Below are 17,317 nucleotides of genomic sequence, written 5' to 3' on the forward strand. Positions count from 1 at the left end.
ACCATAGTAAGTTCAAAATTTAAAGAAGGATCAAGAAAAGCGTTCACGAAAGCTCTACTTAGCAGTAAACTAAATAAAAAAAATCCTAATGAGAATAACAAGTACATTAGTATTTGGTATTCATTATAATAATAATAACAAAAAGGCTATCCACCAATTAACTTGACAGATCAAGTATGGAGAATCTGTCAAAAAAGTTGTGAATAGCCTATTCTGCACTTTATCAGAAAGTGGTGAAACAGGCCCTTAGTAAAATGTTTTTGAAGAATTATAATGTTTGGGTCATGACTCTACCTTCAGGGATCACCATAATATTGCCAGCTAAACCATTTCATTTTGACGTAAATGATAATAATGATTCATCTTTATGTAAATAAATAAGCCTAACATTGTGTGGTGACAAAATAGAAAATGTTCTTATTCTTATCTAATATATAAAATTCTCGTGTCAATGTTAGATAGCGTACTCCTCCGAAACGGCTTTACTGATTTAAACCAAATTTTATATGCATATTCAGTGGGTCTGAGAATCGGCTACTGGGTACCTTTTATATTGATAAGTGCATTTGTTGAATAAATAATAGTAAATTATTACAACTTGAGACTGACGGCGACCATTGTTTGTGCGACGGGATAGCGATGGACATTGCCATGGTAACATTATACTTATTTAGTCACTTCAATAAAATAATACGGGCGAAATACTTTATATGGCAAAGAAACATTTGCCGGGACAGCTAGTTCTTAAATAAAATTCTCCATTGTATTTTCAACGGAACATTATTTACATTAGTATAATGGCCCATTATGGCTGGTTTACACGTATTAACTAGAAAAGTAGTCAACAAAAATTTAACTTATGACTTTATACTTACTTAACTTTTGAACTTGCTACTTGCTACTAAATTGTGTGTTTACATGCAATTAAATAACTTAAAATTAAGTTAAAATTTAGTTAACTACTTATGAACTTAATACATACGTGTAAACCAGCCATTAGTTTTACACTGTCTCACGACGTGGGAGAGCCATGCTTCGGCACGAATGGGCAGGCTCGCCCAGAGAAATACCACGGGCTCACAGAAAACCGGCGTGAAACAGCGCTTGCGCTGTGTTTCGTCGAGTGAGTGAGTTTACCGGAGGCCCAATCCGATACCCTTTTCCCTTCCCTACCCTCCCCTATTACCCTATTCCCTCTTAAAAGGCTGGCAACGCACCTGCAGCTCTTCTGATGCTGCGAGTATCCATGGGCGACGGAAGTTGCTTTCCATCAGGTGACCCGTATGTTCGTTTGCCCCCTTACTTCATTAAAAAAAAGTAATCCAGCGCTGGATTGGATCACTGGATTGGAATAATGTAAACCGGTTATTGTATTTGTCGTGAGTCAAAATCGACGTGTAGCACGGGCAGGGAAAATCCATTACTGACTACGTGCGTCAATTCAAATAAATGCGTTAAAATATATAATTAATACTTGGTACATTTGCATATTGTTATCAAAGTGACTAGTTGCTTAAAGTACTTAAAGTACAGACTATAGTTATTATACAGGTGGTAACTTAGTGATAATACTTTGGGCGTATAGTGTTGTTCCTTGTGTAAAGTTCTCTTGGTATTTAAACTAAGATAGAGTTACTGTAAATGTAGCAGCGCCACTGAGTTATAAGTACTACGTAGTACTTAATATAACTCAGTGAGCAGCGCTGAAAGACTTACTTATTGTCTACTATGATTTCGTGTATATACCTAAAGGAAAAGGCCTGTCTTTTTAAAAAAAAAAGAGAAAAATTTGGACAGAGCATTTTTTTAAATGTAAGAACTTCTTTTTAGGGTTCCGTAGCCAAATGGCAAAAAACGGAACCCTTATAGATTCGTCATGTCTGTCTGTCTGTCTGTCTGTCTGTCTGTCTGTCCATCCGTATGTCACAGCCACTTTTCTCCGAAACTATAAGAGCTATACTATTGAAACTTGGTAAGTAGATGTAGTCCGTGAACCGCATTAAGATTTTGATACAAAAATGGAAAAAATATTAAAAATTTTAGGGGTTCATATCCATAGGTACAACTGAAACAAAATTTTTTTTTCATCTAACCTATGCGTGTGGGGCATCTATGGATAGGTCTTCAAAAATAGGGATGATGACAAGGTCAAAGATTAGCGAATTTTGTTAATAAAAGAATGAAATCACGGTAAAAAATAAGTGTTCAAAAAATTTCAGCTTGATAGCATTTGTATTTTTTTTGTTATGCGCCTTCAAAATTGGATATTCAAGTCAAATTTTTTTTCAGTTAAATTTCTTAATATTTGTATACAATTCGATAACTTATGCAATTAAAAGCAACTTTTGTTATGAAACCACTTTCATAAACGCAATATTTAATATACCTGTCGAACAAAATTGTCTCCCGATGCATACAAACTACGAAAGACTGACGTCATACTTTCGTAGCACTTTGTATGGAGCGTTTCGGGCAGGTTTTTTTATGACATATTTGAATTGTCATATCTTGGTGAATTTTTAAGCTATCAGAGTCATTCTTTCAACGATGTTTCTATTTTTTAAGTGTCTTTCAATTACCGATAAGAAAAAAAATTAGTCATCATGCCTATTATATTGAGGTTTCTAGTATCATTATTTTCTAACCTGAATAGTTTGCAAGAGAGACTCTTCCAAAGTGGTAAAATGTGTGTCCCCCCCCCCCCTCTAACTTCTAAAGTAGGGGCATGATAATTCTAAAAAAAATATATGATCTACATTACTATAAAAACTACCAACGAAAATTGGTTTGAACGAGATCTAGCAAGTAGTTTTATTTATACGTCAACGTATGGTAAACCTTAATTTAGCTTTCATTAAATCAACTGAAATTTAAAAATACTTAAATCAAAAACCTTTTAATTTCATAGAAATAAACCTTATTGCTGCTGCGTAACCCTTCATGGGCGAGTTCAACTCGCACTTTGACCGATTATTTTTTAATTGCCACAAAACACTTTTCAAGGTAATTTTCTTCGGAGCTAATACGAGAAAGAAAGTATGCTTAACTCCGAGGCTATAAAGGTTCTATCAGAGGTAAAACAACTCCGAACAGACAATACTACGAAGGTCAGGAACACATGCAAATGTGTACGTGTATAGAATACGCATCGTGTACTGTGTATGACTTGTATTGACGTAGATTCAACGGGAATCACTACTATAATACCGATTGCTTTGTGTTGTGTGTGATTATTGACACGTAGGCACTAGACGTGTTAAAGGGATTATTACATGGGTACGATTTTCAGAAAAAGGTCGTAGGGTTTAATTAAACAAATGGTTAACAATGGTCTGTAAACAAATTTTATGTACAAATTTAAAATGTCCCAAATGCTGTTCTGTTGTTGAGTCTATGAAATAAATAAATAAAATAACGAGACATTCATATCAACTTTGATATTTGATAATAATTGATAGAGAGTTGGTCTTGATTCGCTGTTTTGACTAGATAAAGATATCCTGAGCCTGATTTTCAGAATAGTGTACTGAGTCTTTAAATTAAAGTTTTGTAATAGTTTCTATTGTCGAAATGTAGAATATATTTATTTACTAATTAAAGTTTAAATACAATATATTGTATCACGTATAGTAATACAGACTTATGTCTGTATACAAATTACAAGTATAGTCTTATGGATCTTTATATTAGTAAGGAGGTGGGTACATATAAAAATTATTTATAATAATATTATATTATGTACTTATGCAACGGATGATTCGCAAAAGGTAAGTTTTATTTTGTACACAATAATAATAAATGTTAAGAATAATAGGATAGAAATCTAAACACTAAAATACAATCTAAAATATACAGATATATTATATATACAAACTTTAAATATAAAACTATAAAAAGAAAAACTTGCCCAAGTCGTCCCCATCTGGCAGAGTGCCCAGCAAGCTGACAGCATTGCCACGTTGGATGGCAATTGCTATCCGCTGTGCCAGGTAGCTCCCAGCTCTGGGGTCTCGGGAGGCTTCAACAAGCTTCTTAGATATTCCTCTAAAAAGCTTATGTGCCCCCGGACCCCATGCGCCTAGAGTTTCCACCCCAAACGATTCAAATATAAGATCTCCGCTGAGGTTCTCATATTTGCGCCGCTTGAGGTTCTCTGCTTGGTTTGCGGCTGCGCCCGCACAGCTCGAGGTGCTCTGAATATGGGACGAGGCGAGTGTGTCGACACAAGTAGCGTCCCACACAAGGGCCCGACCCACATTCCAGGGGACCAGGGTCATTCCATCGGGTCTCTTGCCATCGTCGCGCGCCAAACCGGAGGGCTCCAGTATCGCTGGCACGCCGGCAGTGACAAGAGCCCGACGAATGAGGTCATTCAGGCTGTGATGCCGCTAAAAGCGTCCGGCACTTCGCGAGCAGCACAACCCGTGGTGACCATAGCTGTCAACGCGCGCGCCGCAAACACACTGATGGGGGACGACATGGGGGACACCAAGAGGCAGGGCAGTGGCAAGACGGAATGTATTACGGTCCAGCAATCAATGTACATTTTTAGATGGTAGTGCCTGCAGCCAAGCTCCCGACTCCCACCTCTCCACGGCCAAAAGTCGAGCCCGTTCTACGGCGCTGGTAGACGTGTTAAACAGTTTATTACGCACCAGTTCGCAGAGAGCCTTTGGGAAGATGTGTTCTTGGGGACCTCGCTGCCGGCACTAGCAATGTTCCAGGCATCTTTGGCCTCGTCCGCAAAGGGAATGACGAATGGGCAAGATGAGGGCTCTAAAATTTTGGCTATTACTGCGCGATTTGCGTGGACCGAGGACAAGAACGCCGGTAAAGCTGTGTCCGATGTTTTTCGTATTCCCAGGCCACCGAACCTTACTGGTAGTGTAGCTTGGGTCCAGGAACGTTCATCAAATTTTATGTTTAAAATTGTGGAAAGCGTATGCTTTAGGGTGTCATCTAAGCTATGGAGAAGTTCTGGGAACTTCCAGAGCTGTAGTGACCGACCGAACTTTCGATTTCGGTTTCGGTTTCGGCCAGTTTCGGCCAAAAAATCTAGTTTCAGCCTTAGTGTCGGTTTCGGCCAAAATATAGCCGAAACCGAAACCGAAACTCAAGCATCGTTCGGTAAACTTCGCAATTAACTCGAGCTTGCTTGCCAGCGAGGCCCTGGCTCAGTTCGCCACCATCTATTTAATCATGTTTTGAGATTATGTATTCCAGATTAGTCCCAAATCAAAAATTAGCACTTCGTTTTATTTTCATTAAACTGTCTTAACTTATTTTTATCAAAATTATATTATTGAATTTTATTTCTACGATAAAAGCAGGCTTATTTAATATATATAACTGTTGGCAAATTACGTGCTATTTTAACAATGTTTCCCAAACAAACGATTTAGTAAATGCTGTGATAAATTGATTATATTGTGTGTGAACTTTATTTACTTAAGAATTTTGTTTGACTGTGAGATTATAAGATATCTTAGGATATATCTTGTGAGATTTATCTAGTAAATCATCTCGCCTCACTCTTTTTTTTTTGGACACGCAATCTCTTAGGACTTAGACCGTTCCTACCCTGCTAGAATCTTATCTAGCCCACTTCCCCGTAAGCTTCACTCTTGCGGCCCTCAGTATATTTTTCAGGTTTAGTGGCAAAACGCCTTCTGGAGAAAAAAAATGTGACGTCAACTGCAAGTTTGCTTAATCATTTCTTTTTGAACTTCGACCGCGGTCGTATGGACACGACTCCCATAAAAATAATATACTGCAATTATTGATTTTGTTTTCAGGAGTCTACTGAACGATGTACGTTCAGTAGTATGTCTAAGGGAGGATTTCACCAATCGTACAACTTCGTTTTATAAAACTTAGTTCTCATTAAACGCGTTCCTACGGGGATCAATAAAAAAGCAAGAAAAGATATAAAAACTACCCAAACGCATCATTTTTTTCGTCTATGATTTTCGATTAGCCATGACACTACACTGGTAAAACTTTAACGGCTTTAATGAAGTTTAACCGTGCAACATTGGACATTCTGAAGATAAAACTCGGATTTGTTGTGAACTTTATGTTAGTGAAATGCAATTTGGTGCTATAAACGCGTTTATACGTGTAGAACCAATTTAGTGTACACTAAGCGCGTTCTATTTCTTAGGCGAATCGCACCTAAATAAAATGACTTCAAATAACTTCTGCTCTTGTTTCTTAGGGTAATCCTTCGTTATAATAAATTAAGGGGAATTTCACCACTCACACTTAAACGTTTTATTAAACTAAGTTCTCATTGAACAATGAACGCGTTTAAATGGCGACGTGAATCTCGTTTTGTTTCAAATAGATTTTACATTCTTCATTTAATCGCGATTAATGAATCTAAGTTTACGTTATACGTTTGATTGATGATTTTTATACATTTTTATCATCTTTGAGCCTTGTCACGTTGTTTTAGTAACATATAGCAAGAAACGATAAATAAGCTAACCAAGCGCATATCTGTGAAAACTGTCAACTTAACAATTTTTTCGCCTATGTTTTTCGATCTGTCATATACTACACCGACAGGACATGTGTTTTATGAAGTTAAAACTCGAATATTGGGCGTTCAGAAGATAAAAATCGGATTTGCTGTGAATGAGATGAAACGCATCTACTTGGAATCGTATAAAAAACGGAATATAGTACAAAAAGTTATTCGAGTCTAAGAATAATAATATTTATGGTAAGAAATGTCGCAAAAAGTGAAAAATTCATTGTGGTACTTTTTCTTTAGTTTAAAAAATTGTTTAAAAATTTATGTTAAAAATCAATAAATTTCAGTAAATAATCGTAATTTTGAATGTTTTACCAAGTTTCGGTTTCGGTTTCGGTTTCGGCCGAAACTAAGAGTAAGGCCGAAAGTTCGGTTTCGGTTTCGGTTTCGGCTGAAAAATCAGTTTCGGTCGGACACTACAGAGCTGACAACACCGCAAAGCATACGTAAATTTTGGAACGAATAAACAATATCGAATCAGAGTAAATGCCATGTGACTGTTAATTTGGAGAAGACGATCTAAACTTTCACCAAAATTTCGTGCTTTTTCATTTATATAGTCCGGAAAAGAATCGGCTAGAACAGGTGAACCCAAGAGAAAAAGTGCACTCTTCTCAATCACTGATAATTCTGGGGCGACGGCCTTGAAACTGAATATTATCTCATCTCTATCCCCACAATCATCAGGGACAAAAAGCTCACACTTCCCCAGGTTCAAATCTAGGCCTATAATTTTGAATTCGCGAATCAGAGTCTGAAAATCCGAAAGAACTGTAGATGCGTCGCTGGCAAGGGTCCCGTCATCTAGATACCACACGTTGAATTTGGAATTAAGGAGTTCGATGACCGGGTGAATAGCTTGACTGAAAATTACTGGACCTAGAGGATCGCCCTGTTGACAGCCAACTTCAGACTGGATTAAATGGTTCTGGTAAATGAGTTTAGTGGGATCTCGGTAGCACTGTAACATGAAGGGTAAAATGGTGGGGGCTTTGGTTTTTATCTGTGTTAACATGGCGACCCTGTCTACAGAATTGAAAGCGTTTGTAACATCCACCTTTAAGTATATACTATTTTTTGAATTTTGAACATGAGTGCGAAAAGAGTGAACGGCTGCCTCACAGCCACCTTTGCAGGCGAAACCAAGTTGCTTGGGTTGGAAATATGATGACAGAGATTTTATGGACCTGCAGGCTATCTTGGCAGTGAGGCGCCGGTATGTTGAGCACGCGGATGTACTTATGTATATCTTAAATCATGATTTTCTTAGAAATTAATAATGCTCCAAAAGTCTATTTTTTATTCAAAATTCATTAACGTTAACATAATTATTGTCTTTGTAAAATAACTTTTAATGAGCTTTTACCGAAACTTCGACCTGAAACTTTTGGGCTACGTAAATGGAATGACGTTATTTATTATTTATTTTGTTTGAAAATTCGTTTAACTTGCACAGTTCTAACTTATCTTATATCTTTAAACGAGCAATTCTTGTATATATATATATATAATTGGAATCTCGGAATCGGCTCCAACGATTTTCATGAAATTTAGTATATAGGCGGTTTCGGGGGCGATAAATCGATCTAGCTAGGAATCATTTTTAGAAAATGTCATTTTATTCGTGTTTTATTGAATACCGAGCAAAGCTCGGTCAAATAGCTAGTAACTTATAATAAACGTATTAATTCTCTAAACATTAGTCACTACTCACTAGTTTTGTCAGAATTTTTTTATCGCACAGGAACCGTAGGCCGTTTTATGAAAGCTGCTACATTTAATAAAGTTGTAAATTCTTGGATAATAATTACTAAAATGAACATTTCTGCTAAACTATTTTATATAACAGTAAGTGGACAAATTATATCACTTAATTATTACTCATAATTCCATATAATCCAGGTTCAATAAGTGTCAACAACTTTTCACTGAGTCACATCCTACTTAATACATAATATTATAAATGCGAAACTTTGTCTGGCTGTCTGTCTGTTACCTCTTCACGCCCAAACCGCTAAACCAATTTTGCTGAAACTTGGTAGAGAGATATCCATGATAATACTTTAGGGTGTGTATGTGTTCCTTGTAGAGAGTTCACTGTGAAAGTAGCAGCGCTATTATTTTTTAGTGATTCGTATGGGCAAGCGCCCCAACGTCACGAGTTTCCCCATACAAAAGTGGAAAAATTTTGCTCTCTCAGCGCTGCGACTTTCACAGTGAACTCTATACACGGGATTCATACATAGGTACTAAGTGATAAGGTATTATCACTTAGTTTTCACATCCTGTATAGGATAGTTTTTATTCCGGGAAAATGTACGGTTCCCGCATCATAAACGAAGTTTGGCGCAATGGAGTAACGGGCATCAGCTAGTAGACGTATGTTATTAAAGCCTATAGCAGGGATTGAACCTGTGGGTCGCGACCCTCTTGGGGGTCGAGAAGCAACTGCAAGGGGGTCGCCAGAGGTATATAGAACTATTTCAATAAGAAAACTATTTAAAGTAGTTATGTACATGTAATTAATAAGTTATAATTTTAGCAAAAGTTTAATTTATTAAATAACATACATGCATGAAAAAAAGCAAAGGTTGGGGGGTCGCAAAAGATTTTTTTATACTAGGGGGGTCGCGTCATGAAAAAGGTTGAAAAACACCTAAAATGACCTTTATAATATAACCTATAGGTTATCCTCATTCGCCATGATGTTCAAATATGATTACCAAGAATGCGAAGCTTTAGGAATAAGGATGCACGTTCGACATAGATCATGGACATTGATTGACGAATAAGTAAATGGTCCATCATTGGCCAACGTGAGGAGGCCGCATAAAGCGAGAATAAATACATAATGCCGAGCCTATGAACTACTAATTTTGATATAGTTTTTGTGTTATTACTTAACTGAATTTTTTTGTAGGCTTAAGGCATTTTCCCATGTAAAATAGACAACATTTTTAAACAAAAATTTTGGCAAACTTCCAATTAAGTTAATATGTCGCTACCTATACTCCACTCGGGCTAACTTGTCGCTAGCGGTCATTGACTCCCTCTCAAAAACTTGTCATTTTCCATATAAACCGCGATTGACAATGAAGTGTCAGATATTGTCAATCATGGTTTTATATGGAAAATGACAAGTTTTTGACAGGGAGTCAATGACCGCTAGCGACAAGTTAGCCCGAGTGGAGTATAGCAATACTCATTATTATTTTTAAGTCATCAACCCCACGGTTTAATCAGTACAGCTACCAGTTTAGCCGAATTTCCCAACCAGATATCAAAAACCAAGTTTTTGTGAAATACCATAAGACCACTAACAATTTGATAGTACTTATGTGCGTAGTATTTATTAAACACTTACTCATAAGTATGATTCAGCTAGGCAATCCCAGACATTCGCCCACGTGACAATCATACTGAGTACATACACAATATAACACCTGGTACGATGGCGAACTGATAGCCTAAACGACTTAGCAATGTACCGTAGGAGAAATTAATTCGTTCCACGGAAAACATATACCTCATTAACTTGATGAGTGCGTTTTTCGCGTAACTCCCTAATGTAAGTGCTTGTCAGACACAGCGGGACCCGCGCGGTTTGGCGCTCGCAGCTTATACAAATGCGTTCAAGTATTACCACGGAATATATAATTAGTACTTTACGCCATGTTCAAGCCGAGTTCGAAAATCAATTTGAAAAAAACTGAATCTGTCATACAACTACCAGCGACATCTAGAATCGAGTAGCGGTAACCGTGTGATGCTGGAAGTATGAAGCTTTGTATATTTAGCTTCATGGTATGAAGTATCTGGCAGCCACTACAGCTGTATTATCCATGGATACTAATATTATAAATGCAAACGAGTATGTCCGTCTGTCTTTTTGTTACTACTTTTGTTTTAAATTATGAATAAAGGATTCCATCTTACCTATTTTCCCCTACAGATAATCAGCACTAACAAATTTTTATCTTCTCTTTCCAGAAAACAGCGGTATCCTGGGCGCGAGCGAGTGGAACACGGGCTACCCGGCGTACAGCGGGTACGCGCCGTTACAGACCTACTACAAGCCCGACACCTCCATATCTATACCACCAGGTAAATATAGCCGACTAGATGACGCCCGTTTGTCAAAATTTGTTTGTCGCGCAAAAGCTGTACATTTTTCTGTGATAAAAAGTATCCTATGCCCGGGCGAGCACTAGTGAGTAGTGGCCAAGCCGCAGCGGCCAGGTCGCGACGGCCATCAAGATAGATACCATAGTATGAAACCGCCATAGACCAAGTGCACCTGGCCGTAGCCCGCACGGCGGCCAGCGGCCACACCATACTTTCGATGGCCGTCGCGACCTGGCCGCTGCGGCTTGGCCGCTAGTGCGCGCCCGGGCTATGTCCTTCCTGAGACTCGACTGTCTGTCTGTTACTTTGAGATTAAGTATCTCTTAATCTCAAAGTAACAGACAGACAGTCGACAGATACGCTTTCGTGTTTATAATAATATTGATAAGTATGGATGTAATAAGAATCGTCTTGGTGGTAACACTACCGTGCATCCAGATAGGACCAGTGCTACAAGTAAAGAATGCAAGCTGTGCAGTGTGCGCACAGCGGATCGCCTAGCAAAATATCAAACGAAAAGGTGCTATATTCGATTTTGAGTGACGACTGACGACCAGAAAATTGAAACGATCATTAGGATATCGCAATTTTTAAAACTACTCTCTTTGTTTTCCAGTTCTACCCGACCTGCCGCTCGGGCACGCGGACTACGGCTACCAAGCCTCCAGCTACAAAGCCAACACCATCACCGATCTCAACACCCCGCAGCGATACGACCCCAACTACTACAACTGGCAGTCCAACTACAGCACCTATCAGTACAACAACATCAACAACAATCCACCTGCCTGCATCCAGTCCACACCTTACCCTATCCTCGGCAGCATGTATTCCACTGTCAACCAGAACCAAATCCACGTACATGTCCACAGCCGGGATTACAACGCCGATCAGTATCTGCCCAGCGAGATTAAGATCAGTGATATCGATGGGGGTATATCTATAACGACGGAGGTGCCAGGGACTAGTGAAGTCAGTGGACTGATACAGAACTGCGACCCACATGAGGACGTCAAACACATGAACTACAGCAGCCAGGAGGTCTGGCGCCCGGCGTTCTCTTAACTGGTCGTGCCTCGTAAAATAGTTCGAGAATCCAAAATAGATACATAGTGCTAATTTTAATTGCATTCGCAGTGGTGTAACTATACCTTCTAGGGTCAGTGGCAAGTTGATGGGGCCTCATTAGTAAAATTGTGAAAGTAATAATAAAACATGTACTATCAACGTATAGAAATATTTCTGAGCGCGAGGCCTCTTGTGTTGGGGTCCTCTTGGGTCGGGGGCCCGTGGCATTTCGCCAGCCCTGCCATGCCACCCAATTGTTTCGCGACTGTGCATTCAATAGTTTCGACGGGCGGTGAAGTCAAGAATGTTTTTGATTTGACATCTAATTTTGCTATCGAAACTAGCGAATGTAATTTGACTAAGCACTCAGGGGTTCGACTGTCATACTTCGAGTGTCGCAATCGCAGCCTTCCTCACATGCTTTCACAAGAGAGTGCTTAAAATAAAAACGACTGCGAAGTTAGAGAATCGGACCCCAAGATCGTTCAAAGTCGTTTTACCCACGAATTTCTATGAGCGTGGTCGATGTGTATTGATGAAATGGCCGTTTAGAAGACTTCCTAACGCAATGTAATCAAACATGGCCGGCCTCCATACAAACGGACGTACTTACTTACGTTTGTAGAGGCCTTCAATGCACATCGTAAGGTCCTCACAGACTCAGGGGTAATAAAACTATGAACAGTCTACACTTACGAGAATTGCTCCACTTTGTACATATTGTGATATAATTAAACGTTAATTGTACAAAATATTAAATATTAATTAACGATTAATGTTAAACATTAATGCTAAGTGTTGTTAAATGTAATTCATTAAATTAAGATAAATTAACATTACAAGTCTTTGCATTGTTTCTTTTACCTTCCCATTGCTCAATCGACAAGTTGTTACCACATAGGCATAACGCTTACCTAAGTCACGACAGTGTTCTGTCTGTGCCTTGGTCGAGCCCCGAATAAAAAAATATTTGGAGGCCCTCAGGAACAGTAGATATAAATTACACACGTTGGGTAGCGGGTAGCCCCGTGGCCCAGGGCCCCGTACCCTACTATAATTGATAATGCAGATACAGCGGTAGCTCCTTATCTGAACTTAAAATGGTCCTGAAACAATCGACAATCACTAGTCAGACTTGTAGGAGGTTAACACTATGACGTTTTAATTTCGAGTGTGAACAGGTTGTATAAAAGTAAAACGCATGTTTTTTCTAAGGGCGTTCGCTGCGTTGAGCGTGTGCCCGGCGCGGCTGACCGTCGTCGCGGGCGCCCGCGTTAACGCAGCGAACGCACTAAAGGAGAAGGGCTATTGCGCTCATTTGAAACACGGACAGACATATTATTTTGCTAAAATATTTTGCTTTCACAAAAACAAAACAGATTTTGTATTAAAATAGCCTTTCTAAACACTTTTGTGACTAATGTGATGTGTCTCTATTAGTACGAGAGCCCTAGAGGGCATTTTCAAAAAAATGTGTACCCCTGGTTTTTACCTTGTCCCTCGACTTCGCTACGGATTATTTGTAAAAAATTACATACTAACATTTTGTAATTTTAATGTAGGGGCATAAACAAGTTTTCTTTTATTAAAATACATTCACGTTTGTATAAAATTTTATTTAGTATGAGATTTATAAGGGTTTTTAAGTACCGAAACCTATTAAATTCACCTGTCCCCTTCCCAGAAGTTGTAACAAAATCTTTAATAACTATTTTTTTTCTTAAAGTAAGTTACTTAAAAAACATATGTTAGATTCCTAAATACTTAATGTATCAATTGAATGTCTTGTTATTGAAAAATCTAACATAATTTAACTACAAATTAATTAAAATTATAATCATGAAAAAGCAACCCGACCGGAATGTTCGGTTTAGTGACCGTTTTTTTTAGTTTTATAAACATACTACAAAAATATTTTCGGCACTAAATGATAGCACTATATTTCATTGTACATCGAGAAACTTCAATTTGAATTTAGTAGTTAAAAATCTGCTACAAGACGCGGACGCAGGTTGGATGGTTCTTCAGGAACGGTTTATTTGTTCAGATAAGTGACCATATTTTGTAAGCATTATTATACTTTCTCCAACTGTTTCTACTGTTGACACGTTGCAAAATTAGCTTAGTATTTAGTATAAAAAATGAAATTGTGATAACTATTATCGGTTATTTACAAACACTTTAAAAGTAAAAGAAAGTAATATTACGTGACTTCCGACTTGTGACTTTTCGTATGGTCACATATAATGGAACGGACAAGTCACAACAGGCGGAAAGCATAAAGCTTAGTTCACATTTTAAATAAATTATTTTTTTATTCACAGATTTTATTAAGAAAATTGGAGATTTTTAAACTGGTACGATTAACGTACAAATATATTTTTTATTACTTATGTGTTAAGGTGACGCCGCGTTAAAGTAAAAAACCGTTTTGGATATGTTTTAGATTGCTAGTTTTCTATGAAAGCCCGGCCCGGCCTTTCACAGAAAACAAGCAATGGAACAGCAAAAAATGGAAAGGGCGTAAGCGACAAAATAGTTTTGTCGCGTAATTTAAAAACCATAAATACATTTCATATAAGCTATGGGCAATTTAAAGTGTATGCTTGAACCAAGCCATGTACAAATTTGGAAGCTTAAATCACTCTCCTCTGTTGGAAAAATAGGAATCCTTTTTTTTTACACAGGTCTATTTGATTGATTATTCTGTGTTATAAAAGATGACCAATCGTGTTATGCTATGGGTAAATCAAAGACAAAGACATGGTAAATACTGACAATGAACTTTAATTTCTTAGCTTTAGTCATTGAAAAATCGATATCGCTACAGCCAAATTATTATTTAAAATTTAAGTACCTAAAAGTTTTTTTTTTTAATTTTGATTTTATTTCCACTACTTTTCTATCAGTAAAGTTGAAAATCATTTTGTGTCGTTGATATTTGCAGATTTATAATAACTAGACATCAGATTATATGCATTTGCATACTTGCATATGCAAATGCATATAATGTCACTTTTTAGGCGATAGTGCATATTTTGGCAATTTTTCGTTGATAGTGCATATTTCGGTAGTTTAACTTCCATGGGCATTAAGATTGCAATCGGAAAATGTTGGTAGAAAATTATTATTGGCGTATAATAAATAAATAAAGTCTTTATTTCAAGAAATTAAAAATCCTGGATTTTGTGAAATTATAAAAATTGGCGCTTTTATTAATGTCACTACCGGAAAAGTCTTCAAAAAAATAATAAATTTTAATATTATGTGACTTTTGACTGTGCATATTTTGTGCATATTTTGACCATTTTTCGTGCATATTTGCATGGATATTTCGGCACTTTGATCATGCATATAATCCGATGTCATTAATAACTTAGGAATTCGTAGACATGTGAACACATCTTTATGATTATGAGATGTTCGTCCCTCTAATTATTGAAGTTAAATCTATGAAATCAAAGAATTTTTTACTTTTATAAGTAGTGCAACAATAAAAATGTTTAAATAAAAGGTTTTTGTGTTATAAAAACTCCTTCAAATATGTTAAATATTACTTACTCATGTAAAAAAATGAAAAATAACCTAGTGGTTGGGTCACATAGTCACACTATGGATTAAAAATAATTGCTACTCTTGTTGATCCTTGAAATTATCTAATTTTTTTTTAATAAACAATTAAATATGCATTTCACTAGATTAAATTAACGAAGAAATCTATTTATTGCTGTATTTTTTTGTATTAAATTATATTTTACATTTAGTCGCACAACGGAATCTGTTTCGTCGAAAATTCGATTTTGTTTCAATAATATCAGAATAATATAACGTTTTCAGCGTTCTTTTTAACTTATTCCATTAGTTCAATATTTTTCCTTGTATATGACATTCAAAAAAAGGTAAATAAATGACCTTAAAAAATATAGACATATTTTTGCAAGGGTACACGTTTTTTTGAAAATGCCCTAGAACAAATTTTTTTAAATTACTATCAAGCTCTATTTTTTTGTGAGTAGCTTCATTTTGATAAGACGAACAATATTTTTATCTGCGAAAAATCTTGAAAGTGGTAGCTAACAGAGTTAGAAAGGATTTCATACTTTGACTTGATGGTCCTAAAATATGGAATGTTCTATTTGTAGGACAATGTTACTATTAAATTATATAATTACTATTACCCTACATATACAAATACATATACAAAAAATCAGTTTGTTAGGGTTCCATTTTAGGGTTCAGTAGTCAACTAAGTTTTGTTGATTATAGAACCCTAACGAGCTGAGTTTTAGGGTTCCGTACCTCTAAGGGTAAAAACGGGACCCTATTACTAAGACTCCGTTGTCTGTCCGTCTGTCTGTCTGTCTCCAGGCTGTAACTCAAGAACCGCTAGAGCTAGACTTCTGAAATATTCGCAGATTGTGTATATCTGTTGCCGCTATAACATCAAATAAATTAAATTTAATATTTAAGAGGGGCTATATATATCAAAGGAAAAGAAGAAGAAATAAAATTAAATTAAGAAATTTTAAAAAACAAGTTTTTTCAAGTTCAAAATTATCCTAACTTGTGTAAAGTAATATTTTAGTCCATAATTGATGTCAAGGTGTGTCGGGGGACCGCTAAATATGTAGATGTTTGATTTCTCATAACATTATAGTTTAAGGATCAGTTCACAGCGAACTGAATCGAGATAATCAGGTGCAGCGACTTGGCGGTTGTAGGTTGTAGTTTCCTTGGCGGTCCCCCGACACACCTTGACAACAATTATGGACTAAAATATTACTTTAATAATAATAATAATAATAAGGGGGTGAAGCCGGTTCTTCCCAGTTAGTGTCCCCGGGCAACACTTGGGTGCGCCACCCCACCCTCTACGGGGTGAGGTACTCACGTGGCTGATCATCGGCTCTGTCTTTCTTTATCAATCTTTTCATCGTCTTTTTATTAGTCAATCCTTGGTTTTGAATCGTCTTTATTTTTATTTTTATCTATCTTTCACCAACTATGTTTTCCCTTTTACTATATTTCTCGTTTAGTTAACTCTTCTCTTAGGAAACCAGATTATGTGATGCGACTAAGAAACAGAATTATACCCCAGGCGGGTACCGGAGCGTTGCGCGATGGAGAATCCCGCCCCGGACCCTCGGGTCTGGGCTGCCCTGCGTATTCTGGGGAGGGCACCGTATCACACAATAACAATGTTATCATACGCCAATATCATAGTCGAGACAACTCACCAACTAGTCTCTCATCAATTTCATCCCTCTTTTCATCGCCACCATCATCTCCAGCTTCATATATCATGGCTACTCACTCTAGTTCATCAAATACATTGTCACCTATGACAATCAGATCTACTGTTGATGTTGTGCAGGAGGCTATCCCAGCCAGAGTTACTGCACCCGCCTACAGTATGGTGTGCAAGCGTAAAAAATGGTCTAAACAAATGAACATTTTCATAATGCGCCACTATTTCATACTCACAAATTTAGAATCCGATACTAAATCTTACTTATCACATTTACACACATTATTCTCATCACAATACCCAGAAATGGAAGCATCAAAGCAGAGAGTAGGTGACCA

The 17,317-nt window shown here is 37.2% G+C and overlaps 1 protein-coding gene across 2 annotated transcripts in view; it reads left to right on the top strand.

Annotated features, from left to right (window-relative positions):
* The window catches only part of LOC121735552 (protein lozenge-like), a 62,120-nt gene extending 49,568 nt beyond the window's left edge, over nt 1–12,552 (top strand). Inside the window, exons 6-7 of one of the 2 annotated variants that reach the window (XM_042126399.1) lie at nt 10,529–10,642; nt 11,280–12,552. In XM_042126399.1, coding sequence (XP_041982333.1) covers nt 10,529–10,642; nt 11,280–11,728 — 563 coding nt within the window. In that variant the 3' untranslated portion in view covers nt 11,729–12,552. The remainder of the gene's footprint in view (nt 1–10,528; nt 10,643–11,279) is intronic. The other variant, XM_042126398.1, reaches the window with a different exon arrangement.
* The last annotated feature ends 4,765 nt before the right edge of the window (nt 12,553–17,317 follow it).

This window comes from Aricia agestis, chromosome 17 (genome assembly GCF_905147365.1).
Source record: "Aricia agestis chromosome 17, ilAriAges1.1, whole genome shotgun sequence".
NCBI lineage: Eukaryota > Metazoa > Arthropoda > Insecta > Lepidoptera > Lycaenidae > Aricia > Aricia agestis.